The 13710-nt window shown below is 58.0% G+C and overlaps 5 protein-coding genes across 5 annotated transcripts; 3 read left to right on the top strand and 2 right to left on the bottom strand.

Annotated features, from left to right (window-relative positions):
• Window positions 1-729: 729 nt before the first annotated feature.
• On the top strand, window positions 730-4137 carry PUNSTDRAFT_53691 (uncharacterized protein). Its single transcript, XM_007385775.1, has 9 exons — window positions 730-752; window positions 870-1195; window positions 1250-1370; window positions 1546-1862; window positions 1930-2700; window positions 2769-2864; window positions 2926-3132; window positions 3204-3441; window positions 3492-4137. The coding sequence occupies exons 4-9, from the start codon at window positions 1644-1646 to the stop codon at window positions 3671-3673; spliced, it is 1713 nt and encodes a 570-aa protein (XP_007385837.1). The 5' UTR covers window positions 730-752; window positions 870-1195; window positions 1250-1370; window positions 1546-1643; the 3' UTR covers window positions 3674-4137.
• Window positions 4138-5366: 1229 nt separating this feature from the next.
• On the top strand, window positions 5367-5713 carry PUNSTDRAFT_70589 (uncharacterized protein; the record flags this gene model as incomplete). Its single annotated transcript, XM_007385580.1, has 2 exons — window positions 5367-5540; window positions 5600-5713. 2 exons carry the CDS (start codon window positions 5367-5369, stop codon window positions 5711-5713), a joined length of 288 nt encoding a protein of 95 aa, XP_007385642.1.
• A 529-nt stretch (window positions 5714-6242) lies between these two features.
• PUNSTDRAFT_127091 (uncharacterized protein) lies at window positions 6243-7656 on the bottom strand. Its single transcript, XM_007385579.1, has 5 exons — window positions 7436-7656; window positions 7221-7378; window positions 7072-7167; window positions 6494-7015; window positions 6243-6439 (listed from the first exon to the last, which is right to left on the bottom strand). Exons 1-5 carry the CDS (start codon window positions 7632-7634, stop codon window positions 6329-6331), a joined length of 1086 nt encoding a protein of 361 aa, XP_007385641.1. The 5' UTR covers window positions 7635-7656; the 3' UTR covers window positions 6243-6328.
• Window positions 7657-7797: 141 nt separating this feature from the next.
• Window positions 7798-9604, top strand: PUNSTDRAFT_89589 (glycosyltransferase family 15 protein). Its single transcript, XM_007385578.1, has 9 exons — window positions 7798-7941; window positions 7994-8319; window positions 8406-8545; window positions 8607-8647; window positions 8705-8757; window positions 8807-8880; window positions 8933-8995; window positions 9060-9422; window positions 9476-9604. The coding sequence occupies exons 1-9, from the start codon at window positions 7897-7899 to the stop codon at window positions 9520-9522; spliced, it is 1152 nt and encodes a 383-aa protein (XP_007385640.1). The 5' UTR covers window positions 7798-7896; the 3' UTR covers window positions 9523-9604.
• PUNSTDRAFT_144847 (uncharacterized protein) lies at window positions 9590-13643 on the bottom strand. The gene is made up of 11 exons (XM_007385577.1): window positions 13461-13643; window positions 13386-13395; window positions 13241-13331; window positions 12364-13182; window positions 12176-12295; window positions 10902-12119; window positions 10680-10846; window positions 10470-10620; window positions 10064-10400; window positions 9816-9997; window positions 9590-9760 (listed from the first exon to the last, which is right to left on the bottom strand). The coding sequence occupies exons 1-11, from the start codon at window positions 13621-13623 to the stop codon at window positions 9731-9733; spliced, it is 3288 nt and encodes a 1095-aa protein (XP_007385639.1). The 5' UTR covers window positions 13624-13643; the 3' UTR covers window positions 9590-9730.
• Between the last annotated feature and the right edge of the window lie 67 nt (window positions 13644-13710).

Raw genomic sequence — 13710 nt, 5'->3', positions numbered from 1 at the left:
GCTTGGTGAAAGTTCCGACGGGAAGTGGAAGCGGTGCGGTGCGTCGCGGCGTCTTTACGCGCTCGGCTAGTGCGCTCCCTCGCCTGGCCCGTGCAATCCATCGCCGCGCCCCTCCGCTCCTTCCATATTATTTTTTGCCCTGTATTTTACGCGTCGCCGCCAGCAAGGTGCTTGTCTCCCTCCGGCCCGGTCGCTTCACCGACCCAAACCCTTGCTCGGCGCCCACCTTCGTTCTCTGCGCGAGCAACTCGGGCTTGTGTACAGTGGTCGTCTGCTATCCCCCTGTTCGTGAGTCACCGCCTGCTCGCCTCCTCGTGCACCTTCGCTCGTCTATGCAAGCGTCGGGGCGTGACCGCGTTCCCCAGCTTCGCCCCCTTCGTGCCGCACCCCATAGTCCCGAGTCCTGACACGTTTCCTCCGTGCAGCGCCGATAGTACCACATACCAGCGCCTCTTGGGTCCCCCCGCGCCTTCTTTTATCTACCCACCTAATTCTAATTTCCACCTTTCTCCGTCTCTCCGTCGGTGAGCACTCCCCCTTCATTTCTGCTCAAACGCTAATTTCCCCACTCCTCTCTCTGCCCGCCCTCCCGCCCTCGCTAACTCTTCTCCGGACACCGACGCCTGCACCCTAGCGATTTTGGAGAGCACTGCAACCCTCGTCCCATAGTTATGCCGACAACTAATACTACTTCGACCGCGTCGCGCAAAGTTTCCGGCTCGTCCGACAGCTCTTCCCCGCCGGGTCAACACGTGAGTAGACACTTCCCTCGCTAAACCATCCGAGCTGTGGCTTTCGCGTGTCGTGTCATGTCGGTCTCCCTCTCCTGACGTTCATATCTCTCTCTCTTTCCTCTCTTCGACCTTCAGTCGCATAGGAAGATGGCCGGGTCGAACACCGGCGACGTGTTCGCGTCTCTCAACCACCCTTCCGGCGGCCTGAAGAGTTACAATGCCGGGTGGCAGGTCAGTGTGCTCGCTCACCCATCCGCTATCTTTTGAGCCTGGCTCCGTGCCATACGTCCACATAGGTCTGGGGTGGTCCGGCCCCGAAACGCAACGCGTCGGTGTCCTCGGCGACGGACCTCGCCCCCGCCAGGGACGAGGTCTACTGGCCGCAGTCCTCCCAGGGTCAGCAGCAGCAGTCGCGTGCATCTAGCGGCTCCTGGGACGACGGTTCCACCAAGAAGGACCTCGTAAGCCCTCGTTCACCTTGCCATGCTTCCGTGTAGCTGATAGGTACGTTTTAGGACGTCCTGTATGGACGGAATCGACACGTCTCGGCTGGCCACCCGGGCCTCTCCGCGGCTGACCGCGAGCGGGGGTCCAAATCCGCACAGCTGTCCCCTCAACGGTATGACAAGCAACTAGGTTAGCCTAATCTCTCGCCTCGTCTTTATTTTTACGTCCGCGAAGCGCGGAGCTTGGCTCCGAGCTCTGTCTCTTCTTCCACATTGATAGCCTTTGGATCGACGCCTCGTTTCGTTTGTTTTTGATCCGCTGATTCGTATGATTGCTGATTGCATTTCGCGATAACCATGATTAGGGTTCAACTCCGCAAACGGGTACTCGAGCGGGTACGACAACGGAAACGCAGGCAACGGCGATAATGTTGCAGACGAGCTGTCGACAGCGTTGCGCGGGATGGCGGTCGCGGACGAGTACGAGAGCGGGTCGATGTCCGGGTCGATGCCAAGGCCGCAGGTGGCTTCCGTGCCTCATCAACAGCAGCAGCAGGCGTACCCGCCGTACTACTCCAACCACGGCGGCCAGCTCGACTTCGGTGCGTACGGATACGCGCCTGCGCCTGCGCCCGAGGCGGCGGTGTACGGAGCGGCGGGCGTCGCCGCCGCGACCACTCCCGTAAGTCGTTGGTCCTTCTCGACGTGATCATCCTCCTCCCCTGCTCACGGTTCAATCTCGCATCCAGTTCTACGACTACTCGGCGCGCGCCGCAAGCTCGCAGTTCTACTACCCGTCCACGCCCCTGATGTGGAACCCGGCCGCGTCGCCGATGTTGACGCCTCAGATGCCCGCAGCCGCGGCACCCGCGACGCTCTCGGACAAGAAGCGCGAGCTGCAATACAACCTGCAGCAGAACGCGGCGCAGATGCACCACCAGAACATGATCTACAGTCCGCTGCGCTCGACGCCGTCGCCGCACCCGCACCAAGCCTACGCCCCGGCGCTCGACTACGGCGCCGCGGTCGGGATGCACGCACAAGTCCCGATGATGGGCCCGGCCTACGGGCACGCGCGGCGCGGCTCCCAGCAAGGCGTACTCCAGCAACCGCCGCAACAGCCCCAGGGTTACGCGATGCCGCGTGGCGCGATGCGGCGCGAGGACGGCGGGGCGCAGCGGAGCGCGCTGCTCGAGGAGTTCCGCGCGAACAAGGCGCGCAAGTGGGAGCTGGCGGACATCGCGGGACACGTCGCCGAGTTTGGCGGGGACCAGCACGGCTCGCGGTTCATCCAGCAGAAGCTCGAGGGCGCGAGCGCGGAGGAGCGCGAGGCGGTGTTTGCGGAGATCGTGCCGGGGGGGCATGCGCTGCAGCTGACGCAGGACGTGTTTGGGAACTATGTGGTGCAGAAGCTGCTCGAGCACTGTTCGCCCGCGCAGCGCGTCGCGATCGCCGAGTGCTTGAGCGACCATGTGTTGGCGCTTAGCTTGCAGATGTATGGGTGTCGGGTGGTGCAGAAGGTGCGGGACGGTCTCTGCTTCTGTGTCTTGGGAGTGGAATATCGTTGGTTAACTCGCTTTCCCATCAGGCCCTCGAGTATCTGCCTGAGAGCCATCAGGCCAAGTTCGTTCGCGAGCTAGAGCCGCATGTAATCCGATGCGTCAAGGATGCGAACGGCAATCATGTTCGTGCATCCTGAGTCTTATGATTTACGCATGTCTCACACTTAATTCTACCCTTTTCAGGTCATCCAAAAGATCATCGAGCGCGTGAACCCGTCGCTGCTGACCTTCGTGAACGGCTTCCAATCGCACGTCTTCGAGCTCGCGTCTCATCCGTACGGCTGCCGCGTGCTGCAGCGCTGCCTCGAATACCTCTCGCCGGAGCAGACGCGTGGCCTGCTTGCGGAGCTGCACGAGTGCACGATCCAGCTCATGCAGGACCAGTTCGGGGTGAGTCACGCACGCGCGCTCAGGCTTTCCCGCGCGTCGACTCGAACTGACCTTGGACGCGTATGTTGTAGAACTACGTGATCCAGTTCGTGCTTGAGCACGGTGCGCCGCAGGACCGTGCGGAAGTCGTGCAGAAGCTCAGAGGCCAGATGTTGCCCATGGCCCGACACAAGTTCGCGTCGAACGTTTGCGAGAAGGCGCTCGTCACCGCCGAGCCGGACAGTCGTCGGGCGCTGATCGACGAGATCCTCGCTCAGGGCGCGGACGGCTCCTCGCCGATCGTGACCATGATGAAGGACCAGTATGCCAGTGCGTGCCGTCTGCGTCTTTGTCCTGCTAGCCTCCTGAAAATCGCGTAGACTATGTCCTGCAGCGTGCGGTGTCGACCGCGGAGCCCGACCAACAGGAGACGCTCATCAGCCGTATCCGGCCCCAGCTCCTGACCATGCGCCGATACAACAATGCGTATACCAAGCACCTCATCGCCATCGAGCGTCTGCTCGACAAGTGCGCCAAGGCCCAGCTCGCGTCTCAGCCCTGAATTCTCAACCCGGCATCATCAACAATCCGTTATAATCCGATCTATCACATAATCCAACATTCGCCCTTCTCGTGTTCTTCCTACGCTTGGTTCTCTGGCTCGCCGTCTTGTCTTCAAGCTCCTCCATTCTCGCCTCTGCCTCGCAACTGCAATCAAACGTACACTACACGGGACTTCCTCTCTCTCTCCTTCCCTCTGCATTACGTCCATTTCCATCATCATCAACATGACCGTCGATTTTTTTAGTAAAGGAGTATAATCACTAGTGCTGTCGGATTAGTCGCAACCTCTCGCGTTTCCGTGATCTCTTCCTTCACCCGTCTCTTTTTGTCCCTCGCACACCGCCCTCCTCGGGACCCCAGTTGTTTGCTCACACCCACACAACTAGTAATCATACACTCTCGTTTAGTCACTCGTGCTCTCTGTGTTCGACCCTTTTTAATGTGCTTTCCATCGTATATAACACCCTGCAGTCCTTCGGGATTACGACATATCGCAGCGTGCGTGTCCTGTTATATCGTGGACGCCCAAGACCAGTGCAAGATAACGTCGTTACCGTGCCGATCCTCTTTGCATCGATCACTTTTTGGAGGGTCAGGGTCATCGCAACCTGATTTCCGGGAGCACCGCCTGAATCCGGGCACCCGCAGCCCGGCGACGAGATGATCAGGGGGCCAAGCGCTGGGGCCAGCCGTGCACTCGCGAGTTCCGCAGCGCTGGACATGTGAACTCGCACCGAGGACGCTAGCTAGAAAGAAGCTAGACCCGCCGCCGAAGCGCGAAGACGAAGAAGATGGAGGCTGAAACGCGTCCGCACGTCGGTCAGCAATGGCCATGATATGAGGATATCAACGAAATGCAATATTCGCCAAACGGTGACCGGTTGACCGACTATGGACTCGCTCAGTCCTTCCGTGCCTCGCCGGAGCGCGAAACCCATTGGGCGATGACGGCAAGGGTCTTTCCCCGGGGATCTGAGATCGCAGAGAGAGCTGGGTTCGCGCAAAATTGCTGCCCGTACATATTTTCAAAGTTCGTAGGCGATCGATTGCCAGCCGGATCTCGAGCTGAGATAGGGCATCCGAAATCACTGCTGCGATAGAGTCTGTTTGCCTCCGAGAACGTCCGCCACCGGTCGAACGGCGCGCTTGCGACATGGAGCTGACATTTCGATATTTATAATTGCCAGATGCTTCGACCGTCACGGACACCGGATTTTGCATGGATGGTATTGCGTAGCGCCGAGAAATCAGGGCGGAGTAAGTGGGTGTTCAAATTTGCATCCGGATATGGTCGGCTCCAACACACACCCATTTTGCAGAGACCATTCGTCGGAGAAGTTGAAGTAGCGAAGTTGAGGTAGCCTTTGCGCATCAAATCACGAGATGACAGTGAGCTCGCAGCTGTCAAGTCGCTAGCTAAAGCTCGGTATCCAGGAGAAGAGCATTCACGGCAGTTTCCTGAAGGCCAGAGGACATTCAAATGCTAGCACGGCAGTCGCAAGAGCCTCGCCAATGCTGCGAGAGCGGTATCACGTTCGGTTCCTTCGATGCCTGTCCGTACACCCATGTCAACAAGTTCGAGCCTCGCGAAAGCCTTGCGACAAAGGAGGGAACAACGACGGTCTGAAACGCGACGCGACGCGTGAAACGGTCATGTGACAGCATTAATCCTCTTTTCATCTGCACCTCCCATGGACGACGACTCCGCTCCTCGGAAGACCCTAATCCCCGGCTATCGACATGTCGAATCCTTTGGACCAGATGAGGAGTACGAGAGCGGCGAGGAAGAGGTGGAGTACGTGACGCTCGACCTAGGCACGGTCGAACCGACGCTCGTCCCGAGCAGTTCGACGTACCGTCTCATAGTGAGTGTCGTCTCGATCGCAGGAACGGCACTGACCGATGTAGGGTGGATGACGTGTAGGGACTGGACACGCCTACTCCATTTCTGCAATTGAGCGGGACCGTTTTCAAGGGGGAGCATCGCGAACTGCTCGGGACAGAGCTTATCTTCAAGGATGGGGAAGGTAGGGGATAGGTCGCGACCGCCTCATCGTTTTCCCGGCGCTTGACGGCGGTCTATCTCACAGAGGAAGACGGTCAACCTGCACGCGCGCTCACGCACGTCGCGAACACCGAGAAGCGCGTCCGCTTTCGGCAGGTTGAGCTCGTGCCTAAAGCCGCTTCTTCGTCCTCGGCGGATGCTGCACCACATGATAAACGAGATGACGCTGTGGGCAGCGGAAAGGGAAGAGGCAAGGGCAAGATGCGGGAGTACGAGGTGCAGCAGGAGTGGACGGAGGCGGACTTCAACCTGGTGGACCAGGCAATCGGAATAGCAGAGCCCGAGGAGGCGCCTCGCAGACGCAGGAAGAGGAAGAGAAAGAATGCGGGAAGCGAGAAGGGCAAGGAGAAAGATGAAAGCGAAGGACACGTAGGCGGCGCGGCGGCGGAATCAGAGCAAGGGGTCGCGAGCGGCATGCAGGACGTCACCGAAGACGTTAGTATGACAGAAACGGAGGCGATACCAATCGATCCCAGCTTGATGGATACAGAGGACGGTTGATAGAGCAGGGATTTCAACCATGATGAATTCTAGACAGCGAAGTGCGAGAGCATTGTATGTATTAAGCGGCTATAATGTATGTATGCATCAGTACGGCGGGGGCGTGTATGGGTAACCGGGTTGTGGAGGCATGCCCATCTCCTCTGGTGTCAACGACGACGACTCGACCATCACACCGACACCGAACTTGCTCGCGTTCTGTAAGGCGTCGTCAGCTGGATGACTGGAGTACGCGTATTGCGAGTGTCATACCTTGAAGTGATCTATCTCACCCGCGAACAGGATAGCCAGCGCGGGCGAGAACCGCTGCTCGAGCAGTGCGGAGACCTTGCCCGTCGAATCGAGCTGCGCACGGAACGTGCTCGCGCGCAAGTCCCACTTGGCGCCAAGCGTGGCGACCGCGTCACGCCGTGTCGGGGCGGCCACAACCTGGAGGTCCGCCGCGACGTCGAGCTTCTCGCTCAGCTTCTGCCAGTACGTTGCCTGGATCACGCCAGGCGGCTGCACCTGCGCGGTCGCAATCCAGCTCCGGTCCGCGGACGTGTACTTGCCGAGGTAGGACGTCGTGAGCTCGACCATACCCGGAGCCGGGCGCTGTAGAACGGACTCGAAGCCGACGGCGATGTTTTTCGAGACGGACTGGAGGTAGTTGCCGACGTAGATTCCGGTGAGGTCTGCCGGGGAGGGGTTGAGCGCCTTGACATTCGCGCTGAAGTCCTTCCCTTGGTAGTCTTGCTCCAGTTGAAGCATGCTGTGGCCTTCGGTGAAGGACAACTGGATGGATTTCATGAGCATCGGCGATAGGCGAGGAACGGGAGGCGTGGACTGACCTGGCCCTGCACCTTCGTAATGCTGCTGTCTGACCATCCCTTGTTAAACCGTGCGTTAACGTTGCCCTCATTGTCAACACCGCCTTGCAGGAAAATCTGGGAGACCTGTCTCAGGAACAACTTCGCTGCGGATGGCAGAGGTGACGTACGTCATTGCTAGCAAACACGGTACCGAAGTTGTACGACGGCGGTGCTGTTTGCGAGCCCATTGCGAACGAATGTGTACATTGGAAGGCGGGGTTCATTGACAAGCTCTTGGTGAGGTCGGCACGGGCGCCATCAAAGAAGAAGTTCGTCAAGTGAGTGTCTGCGTAGCTTGATAGTCAGTCCTGGGGGGTATGCATTGGCAAACAGCAGGACGTACTCTTGACTTCCTTCTGTAGATTCTCGGCCGTTCCAGGGCTGGGGAGGTCGAGCGCAGTACGCCAGTGAGCGAACCGGTTGTACGCGTGCACCAGCGGCGCGACGGGTGTCAAGTAACTCGGCACATGCGTCGAGGGACCTGACGGCGCCGGGGCAGGGGACGCGGGCGCGGGGTAGCCGGGGAACGCAGACGTGGCCATTAGGACGGGAACGTTAGGAGCAGTGGCGAGCGAGCGGTGACGGAACGCGCGCACAAAAATTCGGGAGGGCGGGGCAGCCACCGCAGCACAAACACAGCCAAACACCCCGACCGGGCGCTGGGAACGATCACTGTACGCTGGACCACAGCTTTGGTGATTGCTCCTCACAACTCTTTCTCCTCCACGTCGTGTTCAATTCTTCTTTCTTTCTTTCGTCACTGCAGAGAGCAGCGAGGAGAGGGGTCCGACTGCGTCGCCCAAGATGATGACGCCTATGCGTTATGTGTTGGTCGTCTTGACCTTCATAGTGCGCATAAACGCCTCTACCCCTCATGCCGCAAGCTAACCCCTCCCCACAGATCAGTCTGCACTGGATCCTCAGCATATCGCATGAGGGTTATGGGCAAGTGACATCTATATCTCACATAACGGACAAGCTCGGTATCGGTGCCCAGGCGCCCAGCCCGCCGTACAAGACACCTGTACCCGATGAGTACTACCACGCCGGTGACAAGCCCAAGCCGCCGGAGCGCAAAGCCAACGCCGTCTTTGTCCTTCTCGCGCGCAATAGCGACCTGAACGGCGTCGTGCCGAGCATGAAGCAAATGGAGGACCGCTTCAATAAGAAGTTCAACTACCCCTACGTCTTCCTCAACGACGAGCCCTTCAGCGACGAGTTCAAGAAGTACGGCGCACTTCTGCTCTCTATTTCCACACTCTTTCTCGTGCTACTTCGCATCGAATGTCCATATTTACCCGCCTTCTCCACAGTCGTGTATCTGAACTCACGGATGCGGACGTCAAATTTGGCCTCATTCCCAAGGACCAATGGGTCCAGCCGAGCTGGATCGATGAGGACCGGGCTAGGGCCGCCAGGGAGGACATGGTCAAGAACAACGTGATCTACGGAGGTCAGTCGCCCTGCGACTCCGCATCCGAAGTGTTTCCTCACGGGCGCCATTTCTCCGACAGGAAGCGTCCCTTACCGTAATATGTGCCGATTCAACTCCGGCGTAGGTTCCGATCCCTTTGTGCAACAGCATGAAGTGCTGATGAAGACGACTTGCTAGTTTTTCTACCGCCACGAACTGCTGAAGGACTACAAGTACTACTGGCGCATCGAGTATGGGAAAATGAACGCATGCGCGTGATCCTGGCTGACTGTGCACTAGGCCCGATGTCAAGTTCTTCTGCGATCTCGACTACGATCCATTCCTCGTAATGCAAGACGGCGACAAGGTCTACGGTAAGCAACTTCTCCACAATCTTCTTGTTCTTCGCATTCATGCTCTGATCAGGCTTCACTGTCTCTCTTTACGAGTACGAGGCTACCATCCCAACATTATGGTCCGCCACCAAGGGTGCGTCATAGCTACTTTACATCGACGCTCATTGGCAGGCCGACACACTCACCCGCTATCACAGAGTTCATCAACGCGAACCCTGACCTTGTCTCGCCTGACAACGCGATGGCCTTCCTCTCCGATGACGGCGGCGAGACCTACAACCGCTGCCACTTCTGGTCCAACTTCGAGATCGGCTCGCTCGACCTTTGGCGCTCGGAGGCATACACCAAGTACTTTGACTTCCTCGACGAGAAGGGCGGCTTCTACTACGAGCGATGGGGCGACGCCCCCGTGCACAGCATTGGCGCCGCGCTCTTCGCGCGCAAGGACCAGATCCACTTCTTCAACGATATCGGATACCGGCACGAACCCTTCCAGCATTGTCCCCAGGGCGAAGCGCACAAGAAGGGCAAGTGCTGGTGTGACCCCGCGCAGAACTTCGGTAAGGGCATTGGCCTTGTATATCCTCAATTGTGAGGTGCTAACCTTTCATAGATTATGAGTGGTACTCGTGCTTGAATAGATACGACAAACTGTTCTAATCTGGGTGCTGGGCTCTGCACACATACACCGATTGTATTTATCTATCCCGTGCGCAGCACGTAATGCATTTTGTTTTCATTGCTCATGTTCATCTACCATGGAGATGGTCGTATCAGAACTATACACGGATTTGTAATGTCATAGATACACAAATGTGGTGGCGCTGGAAAGAAAGCGAAGATGCGTGAAGGTCCGAGTGTGAACGAGTTATAAAATAGACTGCGAATAGTATTGGTACTGCATGATTGTCAGCCTTGATGTTTGCCGCGAAAGAAGTGGGGTTCAGCCTCACCGAGTCGTACAGGCGTGTCCAGTGAGATCCGAGAGACGTGTCGATGAGCCGGTCTATGTGTTCCCCCACAAGCGTATGTGTCATCGTAGGCATAAAGCGATCCCGCAATTGAACCGCAGTCTGTTCCCCCAGGGCGGCGAAGCAAGGGAAGTTCGAATCTTTCTGCATGAGTTCAACCATGGCTGAAACATCCGACGACGGCGTGAGCACGCTGCAGCAGGCGCGGGGTCCGCGACAAGACTACTCACTGACGATCCTGTCGCAGTGTTTTCGCGCGGCCTCGAAGCCCTCCCGGAACAGGCGCCTGAATTCTTTGAACCCGTCGCCGTCCACGCCGCCGAGCACGTCGACGTACTCGAGCGGCAGCTTGAACGGTGCAGCCTCAAACCCGATGTTTCCCGGCGAGTTGGAGAGCATGAAGCCAAAATCGATGTGGATCAGGTGCCCGTCCCGGTCGAGGAGAATGTTTCCGTTGTGCCGGTCCTTGATCTGGAGCAGGTATGTGACGACCGAGTACCCGGCTAGGGACTTGGCGAAGTTGCGCTGCGCCCGGGCAAACTTGGCGGACCCAGGGTCGCCGTAGGTCTGTGAACACCTTGTCAGCATCTCTCATTGGGATGGAAGTCGGCAGCCCTCGGAGTCCGGGTCCCTTACGTTCTTGAAGTGATCTAGCAATGTAACGTGCCCCAGTCCACCCTCCGCTAATCGTCGCGCGTATTCCGCCTTCTTGATTGAGTGTATCGATACCGCGTCTGTGATGGTCTCAACGATGGCGGAGGTGGCGCCCGTGATCAAGATCTGGAAACTGGAGCCCATTCCGCTCAATGGTCGATTGCAAGATGTTAGTTAAGCACTGGGACACACTGTCGGACCCAGCATGGGCAGTTCTCATCCCGCCATATCTTGCCGAACTCTTGAATGAGCTGCACCGCGAACTGTTCCTGCCTCAGGTCACCCCCCGTCTTGACGATCACTGACACGCAGTCCCAAGAGGCAAGGTGCCCATAGGGTGATGCCTGCCGTATTCGACTCTGCATCGAATCTGATCAACGATCTCTCCCAAACCCAGAGATCGAGAACAAGCACCTTCTTCGTCGTCCAGCTCTCGCTAAACACCGCAGCACTCGGGTCCGCCTTGTCTAGCTCCCGCCTAATGATGCCTTCGTCTTCCGCACTCTTTGCCGCCCCGCTTCCGCTCGCAATATCTCGTACCGGCACAAAACCGGTTCGGTTCTCCCGCTCGCGCATGCGCGCCATGCGCTCCTCCTCCAGCGCGAGCATCTCCTTCATGATTCGCTCACGGATGGCGGTCGCCTCGGCTGGCTGCAGCTTCATGCGCATCTGGGGTGCGGCCGGGTCGGCGCGGGGGCCCGCGTTCGCCAGCGTCGGATGAACAGGGCCCTTCGCAGCGCTCGCTTCGGCAGTGGTCCCACCAGGGATCCAGCTGGACCATCCTCGAGCGGCGTCGGATGCGTGTGGTGCCCCGGGAACAGGCGCGGTTGTTACGGGTTCCCGCATCATGCTGGCATTCAGCTGCGCAAGCATCACTGCCGCCGTCCTCATCCTCTGCGCGTACTCGTCCATACTCAGCCCGTTGTCCACCGTGTTCGGCACGGTCTGAGCTCGCGCGAAGGCGGAAGACCCTTGTATGGCCACAGCTGGCGTGACGGGGTTCGACGAGGACCACGCGGCCATGTCGAGATCCCTATTCTTCGGCGCCGCAGGCAAGACGACCGAGTCAGAGAGGTCCACCGGCTTTGAACGGAGCGAGTGACCAGCGCCATATAGCTGCTCTACCAGGTCAATCTCCTCCTCCTCCTCTTCTCCGCCTTCCGGAAAGCGAGCTGTGGTCGGCGTCGGGGAAATTGCAGAGATGACGGGAGGCGGGCCTTCCATCTCCTTTCCCATCTCCTCTTCGCCCAGAGCGAACTCGGACTTGGCGCCGTCGACATCAGCTTCAGGGTTCGCAGCGTCGGCATCTCCGTCTGCTGGAAGCTGCGGGACATCCTTGCCCTTGACGCTATCTCGCCTCGCAAAGGCGACGAGATCGTGCGAGGCGCCCTTACGCTCATTTTCCTTCTCGACGATCTTTTTCAGGATTTCCTTGTTGCTACGCTTCGCGGGATCGAAGTCGAGGTCGTCGTTCAGAATTTCAAGAATGAGCACGTACGGCGCACGCTCGGCGCTGTTCAGAACTACCGATTCTCCGGGAGGGATGCGCACGATGCGATGGTGCGGTTGTGGTATTCTGGCTGGTGGGGGTCCGGGGACGTCTGAGGATGAACACCACATTGGCATGCATACCTGCATCAATATACATAAGCACTGTCACAAGGTTGATCAGACGCCGAGTGGATTACCTCCGCAGGGAGTTTGTGATTCAGTGCTGTAAGTTCAGCTCGCAGGGCACTGACTCGCGCTGGCCGTGGGATGACGAGCAGGCGGTTCGAGATACTTTCCAGCGTCAGCAAGAACTGTACCTGGTAAGGGAAAGCGTCGTCCGTCAGCGTCTGGTTGGGACCAATGAGATGACACCGCAGCATATTACCTCTGAGCGACAGTAGTAGCTCCTCAGCAGATGAATCTGCGTCTGTGCACCGTACTTCGACAAGATGGAATCGGCAGCAGGTCCCCTGTTCGGCTTCAAAAGCGAAACTGATGGGGAAGATTGGGAAGGTGTATGCGTGAACACCGTGGCAGGTTGTTCGTATTGTCCAAGCGGATCTTCCGACATGCGCGACCGACGTATGTTCATCAAGTGGAGGGGTAAGGCGGGCGAGGTTTGGGCGGCGGACGGCGTGATGGTACGCTTCATACGGCGAGCAGCGGTCACCGCGTGTCCGTCCAACGAAAGCGTTCGATCCACTGCGGCATTCGTGGACGAGTCGGCGTACTCGGTGACCGGCGTGATGACGGGGGTGAGTGCTTCGCCGTCCGAGTTCTCTCCAGAATCGCCTTCATCCGGATTGTCTTTCGGTAAGACAGATTCAGCGTTCCCGGTCGCGACGTCATCCTCGCCCGTATCAAATCCTCTCATCTCTGTCCCTTCCTCATCGAGCCGCCCTTGCTCAATCGCGACTTCACCCATAATTTCCGTTACGCTAGGCATACCCGGGGCCCCCGCTAGCACCATCCCGAGTCCGACGAGCGCAGGCTCGACGTTTGCCTTCACCTTCTTGCGAGCGAACAAGGACTTGGTACGAAAGGTCAGGCTGAGGGTTTGGTAGGGCGATGGTACGGGTGGAGGGATGTCGCCGAATATGAGCTCATGGCATTGGTGCAGTGTGCGTTGACAGATGAAGAAGGAGGGGGTGTTATGCCTATCAACGGCGAGGTCATTGAGGGTCGCTTGCATGAACCATAATGTCTGCGTGCATCGTGAACTCCGAGAGGTCATACAAAAATTCGACAGAAGAAGAACGGACTAGCATAGATATGTGCGTCGATCTCTCGCATATTTCTTTCACGAAACACTCCAACGCCCTTGACTTCGATGGCCTAGTGACTAGGAGGTGACTGGGTTGAGAACACGTCAAGCCTAAGTTCTTACGGAGGACGAACATTCTTCACCATATTAATCCTACGTACACAATAAGATGCGTAGTATCAGACGCCGCTCGCGTAGCACAAAAGGATCTAACTCACCCCATACTTCCCTCAGTTCGTTCGTGTCATACTCTCTCAGTCTTCTTGTCAGGTAGTACGTGATGCCGATGTTGTCGGAGTAATGGCGCAGGTATCGCAGCGCAACATGAAGCGAGAAGAACGATGGAGACAAGAACAGCCGCAGGAGCAACTGATGGGACATTATCACCTCGAGATGCACGCTGCGATGACCAGCCGCAGCGGAGGTGGGCGGGGGTGGTACGGACAGCTAATAATATCCAATGCCGTG

The sequence above is a fragment of the Punctularia strigosozonata genome (assembly GCF_000264995.1).
Source record: "Punctularia strigosozonata HHB-11173 SS5 unplaced genomic scaffold PUNSTscaffold_9, whole genome shotgun sequence".
NCBI classification, from domain to species: Eukaryota; Fungi; Basidiomycota; class Agaricomycetes; order Corticiales; family Punctulariaceae; genus Punctularia; species Punctularia strigosozonata.
This window is presented reverse-complemented; position numbering and strand designations above follow the sequence as displayed.